Source organism: Hemicordylus capensis, chromosome 2 (genome assembly GCF_027244095.1).
Source record: "Hemicordylus capensis ecotype Gifberg chromosome 2, rHemCap1.1.pri, whole genome shotgun sequence".
Lineage (NCBI taxonomy): Eukaryota > Metazoa > Chordata > Lepidosauria > Squamata > Cordylidae > Hemicordylus > Hemicordylus capensis.
In genome coordinates this window covers 215394898-215411256 of record NC_069658.1, presented here as the reverse complement: position 1 = coordinate 215411256, position 16359 = coordinate 215394898, and the positions used below count along the sequence as shown (strand labels likewise).

The 16359-nt window shown below is 49.0% G+C and overlaps 1 protein-coding gene across 13 annotated transcripts in view; it reads left to right on the top strand.

Moving 5' to 3' along the window:
* The window catches only part of PTPRS (protein tyrosine phosphatase receptor type S), a 346861-nt gene that overhangs the window by 176496 nt on the left and 154006 nt on the right, over window positions 1-16359 (top strand). For all 13 annotated transcript variants that reach the window (XM_053301444.1, XM_053301445.1, XM_053301446.1 and 10 more), the window contains one exon: window positions 795-964. In XM_053301444.1, the coding sequence (XP_053157419.1) occupies window positions 883-964 (82 nt within the window). In that variant the 5' untranslated portion in view covers window positions 795-882. The remainder of the gene's footprint in view (window positions 1-794; window positions 965-16359) is intronic.

The window sequence follows — 16359 nt, the reverse complement described above, 5'->3', positions numbered from 1 at the left end:
TCTGCTCTGACTGCAGCAGTTTTCCAGGTTTTCAGAGAGGGGTCCTTACCAGCCCTTTCAGGTGATGCTCCAGGAACTGAACACACAGCCTTCTGGAGGAAAAGCAGAGGCAGGATCTGGTGTTTGTGTGAGAGAGAGAGGGTGGTGGTGGATGTCAAGTACTATATGAGTATGTTCATGCACATTTGCTTACCTGTGTGTGCACTAGAAACATCGACCTTAATTAACCTGTGGAATTCTCTGCCACAAGATGTGCGAATGGGCCATTGCTACTGCCCAACATTTCAAACAGGGTTTTTTCCCAGGCCTGCTTGGAGATGCTTTTTCCTACAGTGACATCTGGTGGGCCACTGTATGAAACAGGATGCTGGACTAGATAGGCCTTGGGCCTGATCCTCTGGGGCTTTTCTTTCGTTCTTATGCTGCTAGGGATTGAACCCAGGGCCCTCTGCATGCAACACAGATGCTCTTCTACTGAATCATGGAGGCACCCGATGGACATAGGAAACTGCCTGCCTCCTACTGAGTCAGACCCCTAGTCCATCTAGCTCAGCATTGTCTGCACTGACCAGCAGCAGCACTCTTTCAGACGGAAGACCCCAGATTCAATCCCTGGCATTTCCCAGTAGGACAGGGTTCCCCATACACTCTGGAGGTGCTGGAAATGGAACCCGGGACCTTCTGCAGATGCTCTGCTCTGCCACTGTGTTGTGGCCCAAATCCTCTGCACGAGTGTCCCTACTTCTCCTCCTCTTCTCATGTGGATCCCTTTTCTTTTTTCTTTTCCTCTGCAGGTGTTGACACCCTTCCAAAGGTGCTGTGAGTTTCGCTGAAGTGGGGGGCCGACCCGGCCGCGGTCGGAGGTCTCCGCCTGCCGTCAGCATGAATCCCGGCCCTGGAATTCCTTTGCTCATCTCTCTCATCAACCTTGTCTCCTTGCTGCTGATTGGCTGTGCTGCTGAAAGTAAGTGGAACCCTGGGACCCTGTTCCCTTTCCCGCCCCGGCCTTGCATTTCAGTTTCTGAAATGGAATTACTGGTTTTCCAAAAGCAGTCGTTCTGAATCTCGAGGCTTTTCCTGATCAATCCCAGTTGCTAGGGGCTGGTTGTGGATGAACGGGTGGCACTCTACACATGCTCAAGGGACCCTTTGCTTTATTATTAAGAGGTGTGCTCTGTACTTGAAAACGTCTCAGGCTATATAGTTCTCAGGCACCTTTCTACTTCCATGCAAGGTAGGCCTGTATTCCTCCAAATCTCTCGCTTGGAACAGGATCTGTGGTGTGGTGTGTTGCCTGACTGTTTTGATATCAGCATTGACACCCCACCTTTTGAGCCAAAGATCTCTGTAGCTCACAGCAGGCTGACTCATGCAGAGGTGCAGCGGGCATCCTCCTCTGGGAGTGGGCAGTTTCAGGAGGAAAACCACTAGGGGAGTCCGTACCATGGGACTTGGCGTGTCGTGTTTAGTTTGGCCCCAAAGGGCTAAGAAGAAATATTCTCCTGAATCTTTGCAGTGTTGTAACTTGGCTTGTTTGCCTGAGTCCTCCCCAAAAAGCCTCTCTTCCTTTACTCTGCTGTCGGAGTGCCCCACATGGAGAGTCGGTCTGCAGGGTGGGGGGAAATTGCATATAGGAGGGGATTTCTGGCTTGTGCCAAAGAGCAGCCATGGGTAGTCTCTCTGTCCTTTACCATTCTGGGGTTCTTGGCATCGGAACTGACGTGAGTTTCAAACCGTTACCTAAAAGTTTGTTTCCATTGGCTTGCAAAATCTGAAGCAAAAGGAGCAGGGGGTGGGTGGGGAATTTGTCCTCATTTGAAACATCCCAGAGCTAATTTTGATGAGAGTAGCAGATTTCTCCCTGTGTGTTTGCATAGGCTTGTAAATAGCTGCTTGCATGATCGCCTAGGATCAGCAAGAATCGTTTCCAGACGATTAGATGAGCCCAAAGCGGGCTGGTTCGTCATTCTTCTTGGTTTTTTCCTCTCCCCTCACCCACATGTGTTCAGTGTGCCACATAGATAATCAGCAGAAAGTGGGCCATTTTCTGAGCAACTGAGTTACCTAGATTTATTTTGAAGGGGGAGATGTGATGGCCGTCTTAAGAGAGACGGGCTGTCACGCAGAAGAAGGTGAAGGCGTGTTCTCTGTTGTTCTGGAGGGCAGTATTTATTTATCTATTATTTATTTATTTAACACATTTTTATACCGCCCAAAATGCAAGTTTTCTGGGCGGTCTACAAGACAATAAAAACAACCAATAAAAAGATTTAAAACATTTCAACAATTAAAATTTAAAAAGTTAAAACTATTAAAACACTATCTAATTATTGGATTGGAACTCGTGGGCTGAAATGACAAGGAAGCAGGCTAGACCTCGGGGGGGGGGGATTTCCTATCTAGAAGAGCTGTTGGACAGTGGAACTGTCTGCCTCATGCCGTGATACGAATGCGACAAATATTTATATACCGCCTTTCAACAGAAGTTCCCAAAGTGGTTTGTTTAGATAGACAGAAAGACAGATAGATAAAATAAAATGATGATGGGCTCTCTTTTGCTGGAGGTTTTCAGACAGAGACTAGAAAGTAATCTGTTTTAGGGACGGTGTAATCTCGGAGCCAGAGACCTTTCCCATTGACCCCCAAGTGCAGCCTCTTAACCAATTGCTTATGAGGACCGTGAGAAGTTTCTGCAGAATCCGAAGCCTGGCGCTTCAGAGACGCAGCTGTTCCTACTCTGCAGTGCTGAGCCTAGCCCAGCGACAGCAGGGCACCTTTAAGGGAAACTGAGCCGCCTCGAGCCCCAACACAATCTTAGGAGGCACATGTCGTGTTCTGGGAGCTCTGTGCGCCTCTTCCAATATGGTGTTGGGGCACAATGGTTCTCTCGGCACCGGGGAAAGTAGAGCACTCTGTGGACATCATTGTGGTGGGAAATATTTCACTCCTGCTAACTGGGCAAAGAGGCACCTTTTAAAAGTGGTGGTTCTCTTTATTTAGCAGGGGGAGAGCAACTGGCCCTATCCATCCCCAGCACAGCATCCCTCCCGTGGCTGTTGCTGGTGGCTGTCTTAAGTTTCCTTTTTAGGTTGTGAGCCCTTTGGGGACAGGGAGTCATGTATTCATTCTCTCTCTCTCTTCAGAGTTTGGGCTAGAGGACCTCTTAAGGTCCATTCCAACTCTGTCACCCCGTGCTCCTTTTTTGCAAATCTAGTTTAGGCGCCTCTGCATTTCAGAACTGATGTCTGAAGCCACTTTTTTCAAGTTCATCCTGCTCTGCTGAGGGCCGCCTAAGTTGTTCCTGGACCCATCCTGGATTTCCTGTATCTGCTTTGCAATTTCTCCTTCCCCTTCTCATTCTGCATTTTGAGCTCTCTAGGTGGAGAAGAAGATTGCTGGTCTTGTGGTAGCAAGCATGACTTGTCCCCTTAGCTAAGCAGGGTCTGCCCTGGTTGCATATGAAAGGGAGACTAGAAGTGTGACCACTGTAAGATATTCCCCTTAAAGGGATCCTCAACGTTGGGTCCCCAGATGTTCTTGGACTTCAACTCCCATAATCCCCAGGCCCAGTGGCCTTTGGCTGGGGATTATGGGAGTTGAAGTCCAAGAACATCTGGGAGCCCAACGCTGGGGATCCCTGCTAGAGGATAGAGCCGTTCTGGGAAGAGCATCTAGGTTCCAAGTTCCCTCCCTGGCAGCATCTCCAAGATAGGGCTGAGCCAGATTCCTGCCTGCAACTTTGGAGAAGCCGCTGCCAGTCTGTGTAGACAATACTGAGCTAGATGGACCAAGGGTCTGACTCAGTAGATGGCAGCTTCCTGTGTTCTTATGACTTCGCCCCCTTCCCTCCTGCTCTTTTCTCCCCGCTGCCTCCTTCCTCTCTCTCCCTCTCCTTTTGCTTCCAAGGACACTGAATTAAGCTTATGGTGTGTCACCTTGCTTTAAGTGCTTGATCAAATTAAATCAAGGCGCAGTGATGTCATCCACACACACCCACCTCCCAGTTAGTGCTGTTTCAGTAAGTCAAATGGGGGATGGGATAGGAGGAGAAGGCAAATGGGATCCCTTGCACATTTCTCAGCTAGCATTAAACCAAGGAGTTAAGCAGCCCTAGCAGCCCTCAGCTAGCATTAAACCAAGGAGTTAAGCAACCACAGACTCTGCTGCAATTTAGGTAATTTCTAATTTCCTTTCTTTTAAAGGTTGTTTTTTTTTTTTTTTTGGAGGGGGGAGTGGTCCACTCTGCTTGCAAGGGCTTGTCCTTAATTCTAGGGAAATGAAGGTTGGCGGCAATTGCTTTGTCGTGCAGGGAAAGGAACTCTGCACAAACAGAGGAAACCCTCTTTTATTGGTTTATAAATCTCGGGGCTGAGCCCTGGAGAGAGAAGCCCTATTCACACATTACGTTCCACAAACACACGCTCTAACACTATTCAGGCATGACGCTGGATGTGCATCCAGATGTCTGTACATGTGTACAGGTTTCTGTGGGAATGACGATCGCTGTGTTCGTTTAAAAAATTCCTGTATGATCCCCATCGCTCGTTGAGGTCATCTGAGGAGGTCCATCTCCATTTGCCACCGGTAAGTCTGGTGGTGACTCGGAACTGGGCCTTTTCTCTGGCTGCTCCTGGCCTATGGAATGCACTCTCGGCAGACATCCACAGTTCAGGCTCGCTGTTAGCCTTTAAGAGAGCCCTAAAAAGACAACCGCGGGGCTCTGTGGTTGCCAGGAGTCAACACCGACTTGACAGCACACTTTACCTTTAAAAATGTACTTGTTTGGCCTAGCCTTCCAAGGTTTTTAAATTGTTTTGGGGTATTTTAATTGGTTTTAAATGGTTTTGAATGGTTTTAAATTTGTTTTTTTAATATTGTTTTAAGAAATGGTGTTTGTTTTTATGTCTCTTTAAAATTCTTGTGCACTGCCCAGAGCCTTTGGATAGGGCGGTCAATAAAGGAAATAAATGAAATAAAAATAAATAAATAAATTGAGGCTGGTTACAGGCCCCTCCAAAGCAGGATCAAGTGAGAAAGCTTACTGTTGAATTTGGCATAACGTGTGAATAACTGTGTGTGATAGTACACATTGAACATAGCATGTGAATAGGGCTTTTGTGTGCACTGTATGCACATACAAATCTGTACACACTCTGTACCCCAGTCACATATTGCGTCCAACACATGTATAGTAGTACTATACACTTACCTGTGCCTTGTGTTTGAAGGGGCCTGCACCGATTCACTTTTTAAATGGAGGCATGTACAGCTGTTCACACACAAACGTGTACATATTTACTTTTGTATACTCTGTATTCCAATACAAGTAAAATTTGTGTGCTGGATACAAATGTTCAGTTGTTTATACATAATGTTCAGTGTGCAGACAAGAGCATGCTATTGTTCCTTGCATTTGAAGAGGCCTATACCTAGGTTCAATTTTGAAATGAATGCAGGTGTACACACGTACCTGTGTACAGACACTTATGTGCACGTATAAATAGGGCTGTAAAGTAAAGTTGTGTCGTTGAATCAGTGTCGACTCCTGGTGACCACTGAGCCTGTGGTTGTCTTTGGTAGAATATTATTATTATTATTATTATTATTATTATTATTATTATTATTATTATTTTATTCAATTTCTATACTGCCCTTCCAAAAATGGCTCAGGGCAGTTTACACAGAGAAATCATAAATAAATAAGATGGATCTCTGACCTCAAAGGGCTCACAATCTAAAAAGAAACATAAGATAGACACCAGCAACAGTCACTGGAGGTACTGTGCTGGGGGTGGAGAGGGCCAGTTACTCTCCTGCTCAGGAGAGGTTGACCATTGCCATTTCCCGTGCAGTAAGAGATGATGCCTTTCAGCATCTTCCTATATCGCTGCTGCCTGATATAGGTGTCTGCCATAATCTGGGAAACATACCAGCGGGGATTCGAACCGGCAACCTCTGGCTTGCTAGTAAAGTCATTTCCCCGCTGCGCCATTAGGTGGCTGTATTGTGTGTTTTAAAAAATGCAGCAGTTTACGTGTGAGAGAAAGAGGGATACTTCATAGCATTATGTTCTACGGCTGAACCTTAGATTAAAGCATGGGTTTTCAAACCTGTGTCCCTGGATGTTGTTGGACTACAACTCCCATCATGGGAGTTATAGTTCACATCCTACAAATTGTAGTCAATATCCTACAACCTGGATGTTGTTGGACTACAACACCCATCATCCCCATCCACCATGGCCTGGCTGGGAATGATGGGAGTTATAGTACAACATCTGGAGACCTTTGATAACCCGTGGATTGGAGTATTTACTATGGCCCCATCCGCATGTAATATGAAACCACGGGTACAAGGTTGGAATTTGTGGACATCCAAATGTGTGAAACTGCGGCTTCCAAGCAAAAGTGACCTGCTGTTCCTCTCACCAAGCTCTAACTTGAACTTTTGGTTTGTAGTAAGTTTCGCCACCCCAGCCTGAGGTTTGGTGGTAGCAGCGTTATGTCTGAACATGGGCACTGCCATAACTGCAGTTTCATGAAGTTTCTGGAACTGTAATCATAGAGAGGCTGGCCCAGAACTGCCCAGGATCGCGCCCGCTCCACGTCTGTGGCGCTTCTTGCTGGACGCCTCTCCGAGCACTTGCCCCGCCCCCTTGTCTCCGACCCAGCAAAGCAGTTGCCCAGCAACAGGGCCATGTCCCACCCCAAGCTTCAAAGACTGTCAAATGTCAGAGTCACAAAGGGGCATGCCCTCTTGCTACTCTGTCCCTTGCTCCCACCACCCCCTCCTGGCAATCAGGAGAGAACGGGGACGGGAGAGTGGCAAGAGTGGTTATTCTTTTGTATTTAGCAGCGGGAGAGCGACTGGCCCTATCCAACCCCAGCACAGCATCCCTACAGTGGCTGTTGCTGGTATCTGTCTTACGTTTCTTTCTAAATTGTGAGCCCTTTGGGGGCAGGGGACCATCTTCTTGATGTATTATTTATTTTTCTGTGTAAACCGCTTTGAGAACTTTGGTTGACAAGCGGTATAGAAATATTGTGGTCGTAGTATTTTCACAAGCACATGCACTCTTGGTGGCAACGTAAGCAGGGAAACCCCACTAGACTGCTGGGAAGGCAACTTATGGCAGGGCGGCGATACCTGGGGTCGGGTTTAAAAGGCAGCCCCACCCGGGAATTCTTGAATCATAGGATCATAGGAAGCTGCCGTATACTGAGTCAGACCATTGGTCTATCTAGCTCAGTATTGTCTTCACAGACTGGCAGCGGCTTCTCCAAGGTTGCAGGCAGGAGTCTCTCTCAGCCCTATCTTGGAGATGCTGCCAGGGAGGGAACTTGGAACCTTCTGCTCTTCCCAGAGCAGCTCCACCCCCTGAGGGGAATATCTTCCAGGGCTCACACTTCTAGTCTCCCTTTCGTATGCAACCAGGGCAGATCCTGCTTAGCTTAAGGGGACAAGTCATGCCTGCTACTACAAGACCAGCTCTCTGAGGTCTGTTTTTTGCACTGTGGTGTTGGGGAAGAGGGGCCCAGCCCTTTCCTCTTGGGGGAAACGCGTGTGGTCCCTAGGCTTACTCATGAGAAGGGCCAGGCGGCAGGCTCAGCATGGCCTCCAGTGGCAGGGGAGATCCCTCCTCTGTGATGACAACGGATGTTGCTCCTGAGCAGACAGCTCTCTCATGAGGGTGGAAGGCCATGGGGATCCCCCTTTACAACTCAGGAGAAGAATCGTCCCTGGGACAGGGTGGTGGGGCAGAATCGCTAATAGGGCTGTGTGATGACAGCCTTTCTCTCACGGACCGCTCTCTCACGAGAGTGTCAGGCCACGGTGACAGGCTTGCTGCCCAGCCCAGCAAGCCGCGGGGATGGGTACCCTGGCAACACCTCCCCCTGTCTTGGCGACTGTCGTGAAGAAGCAGTCAAAGCTGGCCTTGAACATGTCCATCTTTATTCTTGCCCAGAATGGCAACCCCACTCTACTGGGGTCGCAGACAACCGGAGCTCCCCTCTCCCGCGATTCCGTACACCACAACTCTGGTCCCAACCCAGGAAATCTGAATGAAAGTTCAGGTCTGTCCCCGGCCCCACTGTTTCCCCAGTCTGCCCGGACACATGGAGCATCAACATCTCCTTTGGGTGTGTCAAAGGCTTCCCTAGAGAGAAGGGGGTCACTACGGAACAGGTTGATCATTAACCAGAGAGAACAGGGGCCCAACACAAGCAGGGGCCCCCTTTTCCTGGTTAGCTCAACTCATGAGCGCACAGTCTGATGGAAGACCAACGGCTGGCGAGCCTAAGGCCCTCCCCAGTAGACTGGCCCTCTCATGAGAGTACTAGTCCCCTGGCAGCAAGCCCCCAGGGGGGCAGGAGTGTGGTTTGGTCTCCACTGCTGGGGTGAGCCATCGCAAGAGCCTCCTTGTTTCCAGCGGGCTAGACCCCAAGATCCTGTGCCCTCCCTCATATACATATCCCCTCCTAGGAAGTAGTCATGAACCCTCCCTGGAGGAATAGAAAAATAGAAACTCTGCCCCCCCCCACTCCAAATTGTGCTTGTATGGGGCTGTCTTTGTCAGATCAAGGGCTTGCATGGCATTTAAAGGGATCGCAATGCCCTTTCCCTGCCAAGGGTGGGCGGACCATTCCGAAAGGTCACGATCATGCTTGGCACGCCCCCTTGAAGATTGTGACCAATGGCTGCTGCCCTGGAGACGTTCTGATGCCTTGCCCACAGACTGGCGACACGAGCGCTACCGAGCTTGCTTGGTGGGCCAGGAAGAGGGAGGGGCTCCCCTCCCCTGCCCTGAAAACGGAGGTTGCCGGGCTGTGATTGGACAATCATCTGCGATGCAATTCACGGTTCGAAAAATTAACCACGGGTTCGGCAACCTCCAGTTTCACGTTACGTGCTAATATGTGCTATTTTTCTCTGCTGTCTCAGCAGCTCGGCTTCTTAGATGTCATTCAGTGGAGCAGCTCGGGTCTAGCAAAGGGATGCTGCTGAAGTAACTTGCCCAGGCTCTGATGTCTTGCAAGGAGCAGTTTTTGGCTGAGCAGCTGAGGTTCTGCAAAGCTTAGTGTTGTCATTGTGGAAGAGCGTCAGAAGGCTGGCAAAGTGCTTTCATGCCCGCCTTGTGGGCTTCCTAGAGAGAGCTTGCTGACCTCTGTTGGAAACAGTATACTAGGCTGGATGGATCCACTTTGGGCTGGTCCAGGAAAATTGAATTTTGAAGTTCTTTAACGCAATGCAAACAATACAGTTTTAGCTGTTTTAGCGGTTCCCGTGGAGGTTGCTGTAAGGCCAGATGTTCTGCAAAATGACTTTGTGTGGATCAATTTGGGTGAAGGAGGGGAGTGAAAGAGAGAGAAAAACATTTATTTGCGTGCACGCACAAGTGCAAAAAACCCACGAATATGCATTTTAAAGGGAAGGGAGGCTACCCTAGTTTAAGATTCTAGGAAGTTTTTCTTCTCTTCTTTCTATAGTTCCCCCTCCAAAAAGGAAAAAAAAAAAAACACAAACCTTTAATTGACTCAAGAGCATAACATCAAGAAGAAGAGTGGAAAGGCAAGAGAGACTGAAATGGCGGGAGCGATTTGAATAATTTATTGTCCTTTGAAGTTGCAAGAGAAATTTCAGCTGCCTTTGGGGAGTAATTTTTTCCCATTCTAAAAGGGTTTTCTTCTCCTTTTAAACTCGTCCAGAGGATGGTAGTGGGGTGGTTCTTTTTCCTCTTCTCATTCTTTTTTTCATTTTCTGCATAATTAATGAAACCAGAATGTGCGTGCGCTCTCTTTCTTTTTAAATCTCCCTCTCTTACAAACCTCCAGAAAAAAAAAAAAGAGGGGGCCAGAAATTGGAATTAGCTTTAGGTTGATTGCAAATGGATAGGGTGGACACACACATAAGAAGATGCCCTCTCTCCTGCGGTTGCTCCCCTGCAACTGAGGCTAGAGGTGGCCTGTAGTCACCAGACTAGTAGCCATTGATATGTAGACCTGTCCTCCATCATTTTGTCCAAGCCCTTTTTAAAGCCATCCAAACTAGTGGCTATCACCACATCCTGTGGCAGAGAATTCCATAGATTAATTATGCAATGTGTGGAAAAGTACTACCTTTTATTGGTCCTAATTTTCCTGGCCATCAGTTTCATGGCATGACCCCTGGTTCTAGTGTTGTGAGAGAGGGAGAAAAATTTATCTCTGTCCAGCCTCTCTACTCCATGCATAATTTTATACACCTGGATCATGTCTCCCCTTAGTTGCCTCTTTTCCAAACTAAAAAGCCCCAGGTGTAGCCTTGCCTCATAAGGAAGGTGCTGCAGGTACCTGATCATCTTGGTTGCCCTCTTCTGCACCTTCTCCAGTTCTACAATGTCCTTCTTAAAATACGGTGACCAGAACTGCACACAATACTCCAAATGTGTCCGCACCATGGATTTGTATAAGGGCATTATGATCTTAGCATTGTTATTTCCAATCCCTTTCCTGATGATCCCTAGCATGGAATTGGCCTTTTTCACAGCTGCCGTGCACTGAGTCTGACACTTTCAACAAGCATCCCATTCAGAATTGAGCTGTGCAGGAACTGATTAATTTGCAGCACAGCCCAAGTGGATTTAAACTTAAGTGGATCCTTTCTGAACTGGTGAGGTCTTGAGTGCTTTTAGACTAACATCATGTGCATGGTGAATGCTGTGGGCAGGAGGAATTCAGGCTGTGCAGTCTCAAACTATACATATGCATTTATTTTGGACAGATTCCTATGCAGCCTTTCCACCTTTAAGCCCTTCAAGGCGGCTTACAAACAGTTTTCAAAATCTATTTTAATACATTTATAACCTCTCAGGAGGCAGCACAGAAGAAAACCCCAAAAAACCATGTGCAAAGGAAGAAAGCTGTAAAAGAAAATCCCAAGAAAGGTGTTTTTTTTTAAAAAAGCAAATAGACTATTCAAGTATCCTGGCAGAGAAATCCCCCAGGTACCAGCAGCTAATGGAAATCGCATACTAAAATTGTCCAATGGGAAAGCCACACTTTAACTATCTATCCAGAGAGAAATGAAGATTGGGAGGCCTCTGAGGGGACATTTCCACAAGGCTGGTGCCACCACCAAAAAGATCTTGCTCCTTCCATGTGTTCACTGCATCTCTTGACAGTTTCCCACCTGCTCTGGGTTTCTGTTATCAGAAGTGAATCTTGTGGTTCAGCCTCCTGTAACAAGCTTTTGCTCTTAGCTCTGTTCTTGCCACCACCCCGTGAGGACTCCAATAACTGGATACTCCTCCAGACAAAGAATATCTCCCTGCATGTGGAAAACTAGCTTGTCAAGGGGAAGGGACTTAGTCCTATCCTTTACAGGCTTGCTTTCTATATGCAGGGTTTTTGAAGACACAAGAGCACAGTTGATTGCCGTTTGTGAGAACTAGGCCAAAGAAACTCCTTTTCCTTTACTGTGTTCCTCTCTGCAGCCTTTCACCTGTCTTTGATTGAAGGGAGATTGTAGCTGCCTCCGTCAGTCAAAGGAACTCTCTCTCTTTCTCAGCAGCCTATAATTATCTTGTCTCTTTGGGCGGAGGAAGAGCCTGTGGCTTGCGTTTTCCATATCCCCAGCCGTGCCCACCTCAACCACTCCTACCCCTACAGCTCCTAATGGACTTTGTGTGACAACAAAGTGAAGCATGGACAGAGAAGAGAGCTGACAAAAATTTGTAGTGTGGCCAGCTAGAAATCGGGCTGGTCCAAGTTTGAACCGGCTTGGCTCGAGCTCGAGCCAGGACCGGTTCAGCTTGATGTCAAACTGAGCCGGTTCGAGCCCGGTTCGAGGGTAGCAGGGGCATTAAAAATCATTTTAAAAAATAATGACTTACTGCCGCCAAGGGCTTTGATGGCTTCAGGGGGTTCTGTGGTGGCCTCGGGGTGGTGGCCTCCAGAGTCTCCCCCTCCCCCTGCTGGCCTCCCCCCATGTCTCCCAGGATGATTCGGACCGTTTCGGGGCTGTTTGGGCCCTATGTGAGCAAGTGGCAGCCATATTTCGGGCCACCGTGCATGTGCACTGGCCATCTGTGTGACCTGGGGTTCAGACCGAACCAGGCTAAGTGGTTTTGTACAAATCTCTATTGGATTGTTTTGGTCTCCCTCCCCACTTGGAGGAGGAGGAGGATAGCCATTACTTAATTTTAACTTTATTTTTTTACCTATTTATTGTCCAGGGAGGCTGTAGTGGACATAAGGGCAACAAAGCAGGTGTTTGCTGAGTCTGTGCCTGAGCTTGGTGAAAGTTTTACCAAGTGTCCCCCCTCCAAAGCAGTGGGGTTTGGGTTTGTCTTGAGGGAGTATTCTTCAAGTTTAGACATTTTCTGCTCCTTTTGTTCAAGTCTTACTTCCTCTCTGCCAATGATCTCTATTAGCTCCACCTACCTGGCTGTCTGTCAACTGCCCTCTGAGTCAACAAACGTTCCGCTCCATTGAGTTACAGTGGGGCAGCGGTGGGGTGGTGGTTTTTATTGCCACCTTAAATTTTTTCTTCTTCAGATTTTTTGGTGAAAAAATAAGATCTTTGGGTTCCCCCGAGTCTGCCGGTACCTCCCTCTCACCCTCAGGTGCTCCAGTTATGCATTCATAAGGATCATAACACTTCTTGCTCTAGTGGAAATAGATGTAAGAACCTGGAGGTGCCAGGATTGGCTTGGATTCTCCAGGATTCTGCATCCATCACCAGATGTGTGTTGAAAGCAATGCTGGAAAATTTAATGGCTTGCTACTATGGCGCGGCGGGGAAATGACTTGCCGAGCGAGCAACAGGTTGCCGGTTCGAATCCCCACTGGTATGTTTCCCAGACTATGGGAAACACCTCTATCGGGCAGCAGCGATAAAGGAAGATGCTGAAAGGCATCATCTCATACTGTGCGGGAGGAGGCAATGGTAAACCCCTCCTGTATTCTACCAAAGAAAACCACGTGGCTCTGTGGTCGCCAGGAGTCGACACTGACTCGACGGTGCAACTTTACTTTACTTTTCTATGAAAAATATTGGGGGCAAATCTTCAGGAATGGCATTGATCACAGTGGGTAACATTAATCCTGGGTGGGAGGAGGCAATGGTCAACCCCTCCTGTATTCTAGCAAAGAAAACCACAGGGCTCTGTGGGCGCCAGGAGTCAAAATCGACTTGATGGCAGACTTTACCTTTATCTCAGCTTGAACGGCCTACAGTTCCTGCTTTTGACCAGAGATCAGGAAATCTGTCCCTCACCCACACAGCTCCTGGTTTCAGCCCTGCAATATCTGCCTCTTGTATTTTATTTTATGATTTTGTCTCGTATTTGCCCACACGGAGAGGAGAGGAATGTAAGTATTTCCCTCCCACGTGCCTCGGGTCAGCCTAGTTTGCTTTGTGGGCTTTCCATCACAATGCCAGTTCGCAGGCACTCTTAGGTGGGCGTGAGGAAGAAAATGAGTCTATTGTTGTTTTTAAAAAACGTTACTATTCACTGCATCTCAGGCTCTCTCTTGCGCCTGTGGATTTTTATGTTCCGAGCTACCGGGGGCGAGAAGGTACTTTCAGCCGCCTTGAGGCCGGATTAAAGGATGAATTGTTTTCACTAGTGATTTTCTAGTGGCAGAAGGGGCGGCTTTGGCCTGCAAAGATGATGCAAATTCTCTGTCCGAAAGTCAGCAGGGGCTACTGCTGTATGTGCACACCCATCTCCCTATTTTTCCAGGGCCCAGCCTGAATCCCAATTTGTAACACGGCACTCTGTTCTACTGTTTTTAATGCATCTCTCTGTGTGTCCTTTTCAGGGGATGACTAAAGCAGAGGGGAAGGGGGCATATCTCAGTGGTAGGGCACCTGCTTTGCGTGCAGAAGGTCTCGGGTTCAGCCCCTGGTGTCTCCTGGTAGGAATGGGAGAGATTCCTGTCTGAGGCCAACCAGGGGAAGCTGCTGCCGGTCAGTGTGGACCGTTCCGAGCTGGATGGCTGAAGGGTCTGACTCCACAGGAAGCGGCTTTGTGTGTTCATCAGGAGCACCCACAGCTCAGTGGCGGCGGCTCTGCATGCAGAGGACCCCAGTTCCAATCCTTGGCTCCGCTCTGAAGCTCTTGGAGTGATACAGTATGGTGTAGGCAGTGCTGAGCTAGACAGGCGAAGAACACAGGAAGCTGCCATATACTGAGTCAGACCACTGGTCTATCTAGCTTGTCTTCACAGTCTGGCAGCAGCTTCTCTAGGGTTGCAGGCAGGAATCTCTCTCGGCCCTATCTTGGAGATGCTTCCAGGGAGGGAACTTGGAACCTAGATGCTCTTCCCAGAGGAGCTCCATCCCCTGAGGATGGAGCTTCAGCTGCTCACACTTCGAGTCTCCCTTTCATGTGCAACCAGGGTGGACCCTGCTTAGCTAAGGGGACAGGTCATGTTTGCTACCACAAGGCCAGCTCTCGACCCGGTGTCATGATCCACCCAGGCACACCCAAGACAGACTCAGAAGAGGAGCTGGCTCTCCGGGAACCCTCGTTGCAACCCGCCTGTGAGGGGGAAGCCCAAGAGGGGGAAGCCCAAAGGGAATACACTACTGGACGAGCAGGAAAGCACATTGCCAGAGGCAGGACCAGTACCACCAAACCTGGGGGGGGGTGTCCCCAGCCCCCCCACCCATGAAGAACCCCAGGGCGAAATCAGGGGCTCCGAAGCCCACCACTTGCCAGCATGGGGCCCCAAGAAGCGGGCCCCAAAGAAGGGCCCAGCAGCTACATCAGCCGGTGCCGAAAAGTGCGGGCAGAACTGCATCAACAGTGGAGGAGTGTGCGCTTTGCAGCCAGGCCGGGGCTACCTCAGAAAGGGTCTGTTTGTGAGTAAGGAACTCTTGGGAATCAAGGGAGGGGCCACGCACAGCTGTCAGGGCTAATGGTGGCTGTCACTGCTCCCTAGCAGCAGAGTAAATCAGGCCCCCCCCTGCTGTTCCCATAGCCACCTAATGGCGCAGCGAGGAAATGCTTGACTAACCAGCGGAAGGTTGCCGGTTCAAATCCCCACTAGTACCTATATTGGGCAGCAGCAGTATAGGAAGATGCTGAAAGGCATCGTCTCATACTGCGCGGGAGGAGGCAATGGTCAACCCCTCCTGTATTCTACCAAAGACAACCACAGGGCTCTGGGCGCCAGGAGTCAAAATCGACTTGACGGCACACTTTACCTGCCGTTCCCGCCCTGCTTGGGCAGTCACTCACTACATCTGCTGCCTCTGGGCCCCCGAGTTCTCACTGTGTTCTGTGACTCCCTGAAGCTACAGTTGTCTCTCTGACCTGCAGCCCCTTTGACCCGGCTCCTGTTCCCAGCACTGCTCCTCAGAACCGCACTCCACACCCTGTGCCGCCCCAGAAGCCGCGACGCTCGGTATACAGCAGCTTTTCACCTTCAGCCGAGTGCTGAGCAAGAGAGGAGCTGCCCAGAAGACCGGTAAAGCTAGGAGCTGGCCTGCAGAGCTGTTGGACTAGCTAGGGATGTGCACGGAGCCTGGATTGCCAGTCGAGCAGACCCAGCTCAAGCCCGGCCGAACCGGGTCCAATCCGGTTCGGCCATCGAGTCGGACCGAGCCGGCTCACCGGCCGGCTTGGAGGATATACTTGCAGAGGGGAATCCTCCTATGGTAATTGGAGTCAGGGGACAAGAGAAAAGGTAATCTTTACCTTTTAAAATTTAGGGGTCGGGGGCAATGGATGCGTGGTGATGCAAATGGCCTCTGCACTCATGTGGAGTTCGCTCTAATGGCCTCTGCACATGCATAGAGGCCCAGCCTGGGCCTCAGCCAGCCCAGGCTGTCATTTGGGAGGCTGGTGGAGGATTGGAATAGTCCACAACTGCTTCCCTCTCTGTTGCTCCCAGCGCCTTAATTTTAAAGCGAAAGACTACCTTTTTTCATCTATCTATCTGTCTGTCTATCTATCTGTCTGTCTATCTGTCTGTCTATCTATCTATCTATCTATCTATCTATCTATCTATCTATCTATCTATCTATCGTATTTCTATACCACCTGATATAGAAATCTCCAGGCAGTGTACATTAAAACATAATATTAAAACAATATAAAACTTTTAAAAATTCATAAAACAGATAAAAACAGTCTCAATGAGTAAAAATATATTAAAATTAAAATCTCAGTATTCCTTTCTCTCTCCCCCACCCCACCCCACCCCCTTTATGTAGGGAATCTCCTTTACTTGTAAAGAGGAATCCTTACTGGATTCCACTGTACAAGTACCCTCCCCCCCCCCGAGCTGGCCTGAGCTGGTTCTTCGAACCGGAGTTGGTCCGGTTCAAACATGGACCGGTGCCCCACTTGGGCGGGGGGGCAGTCCA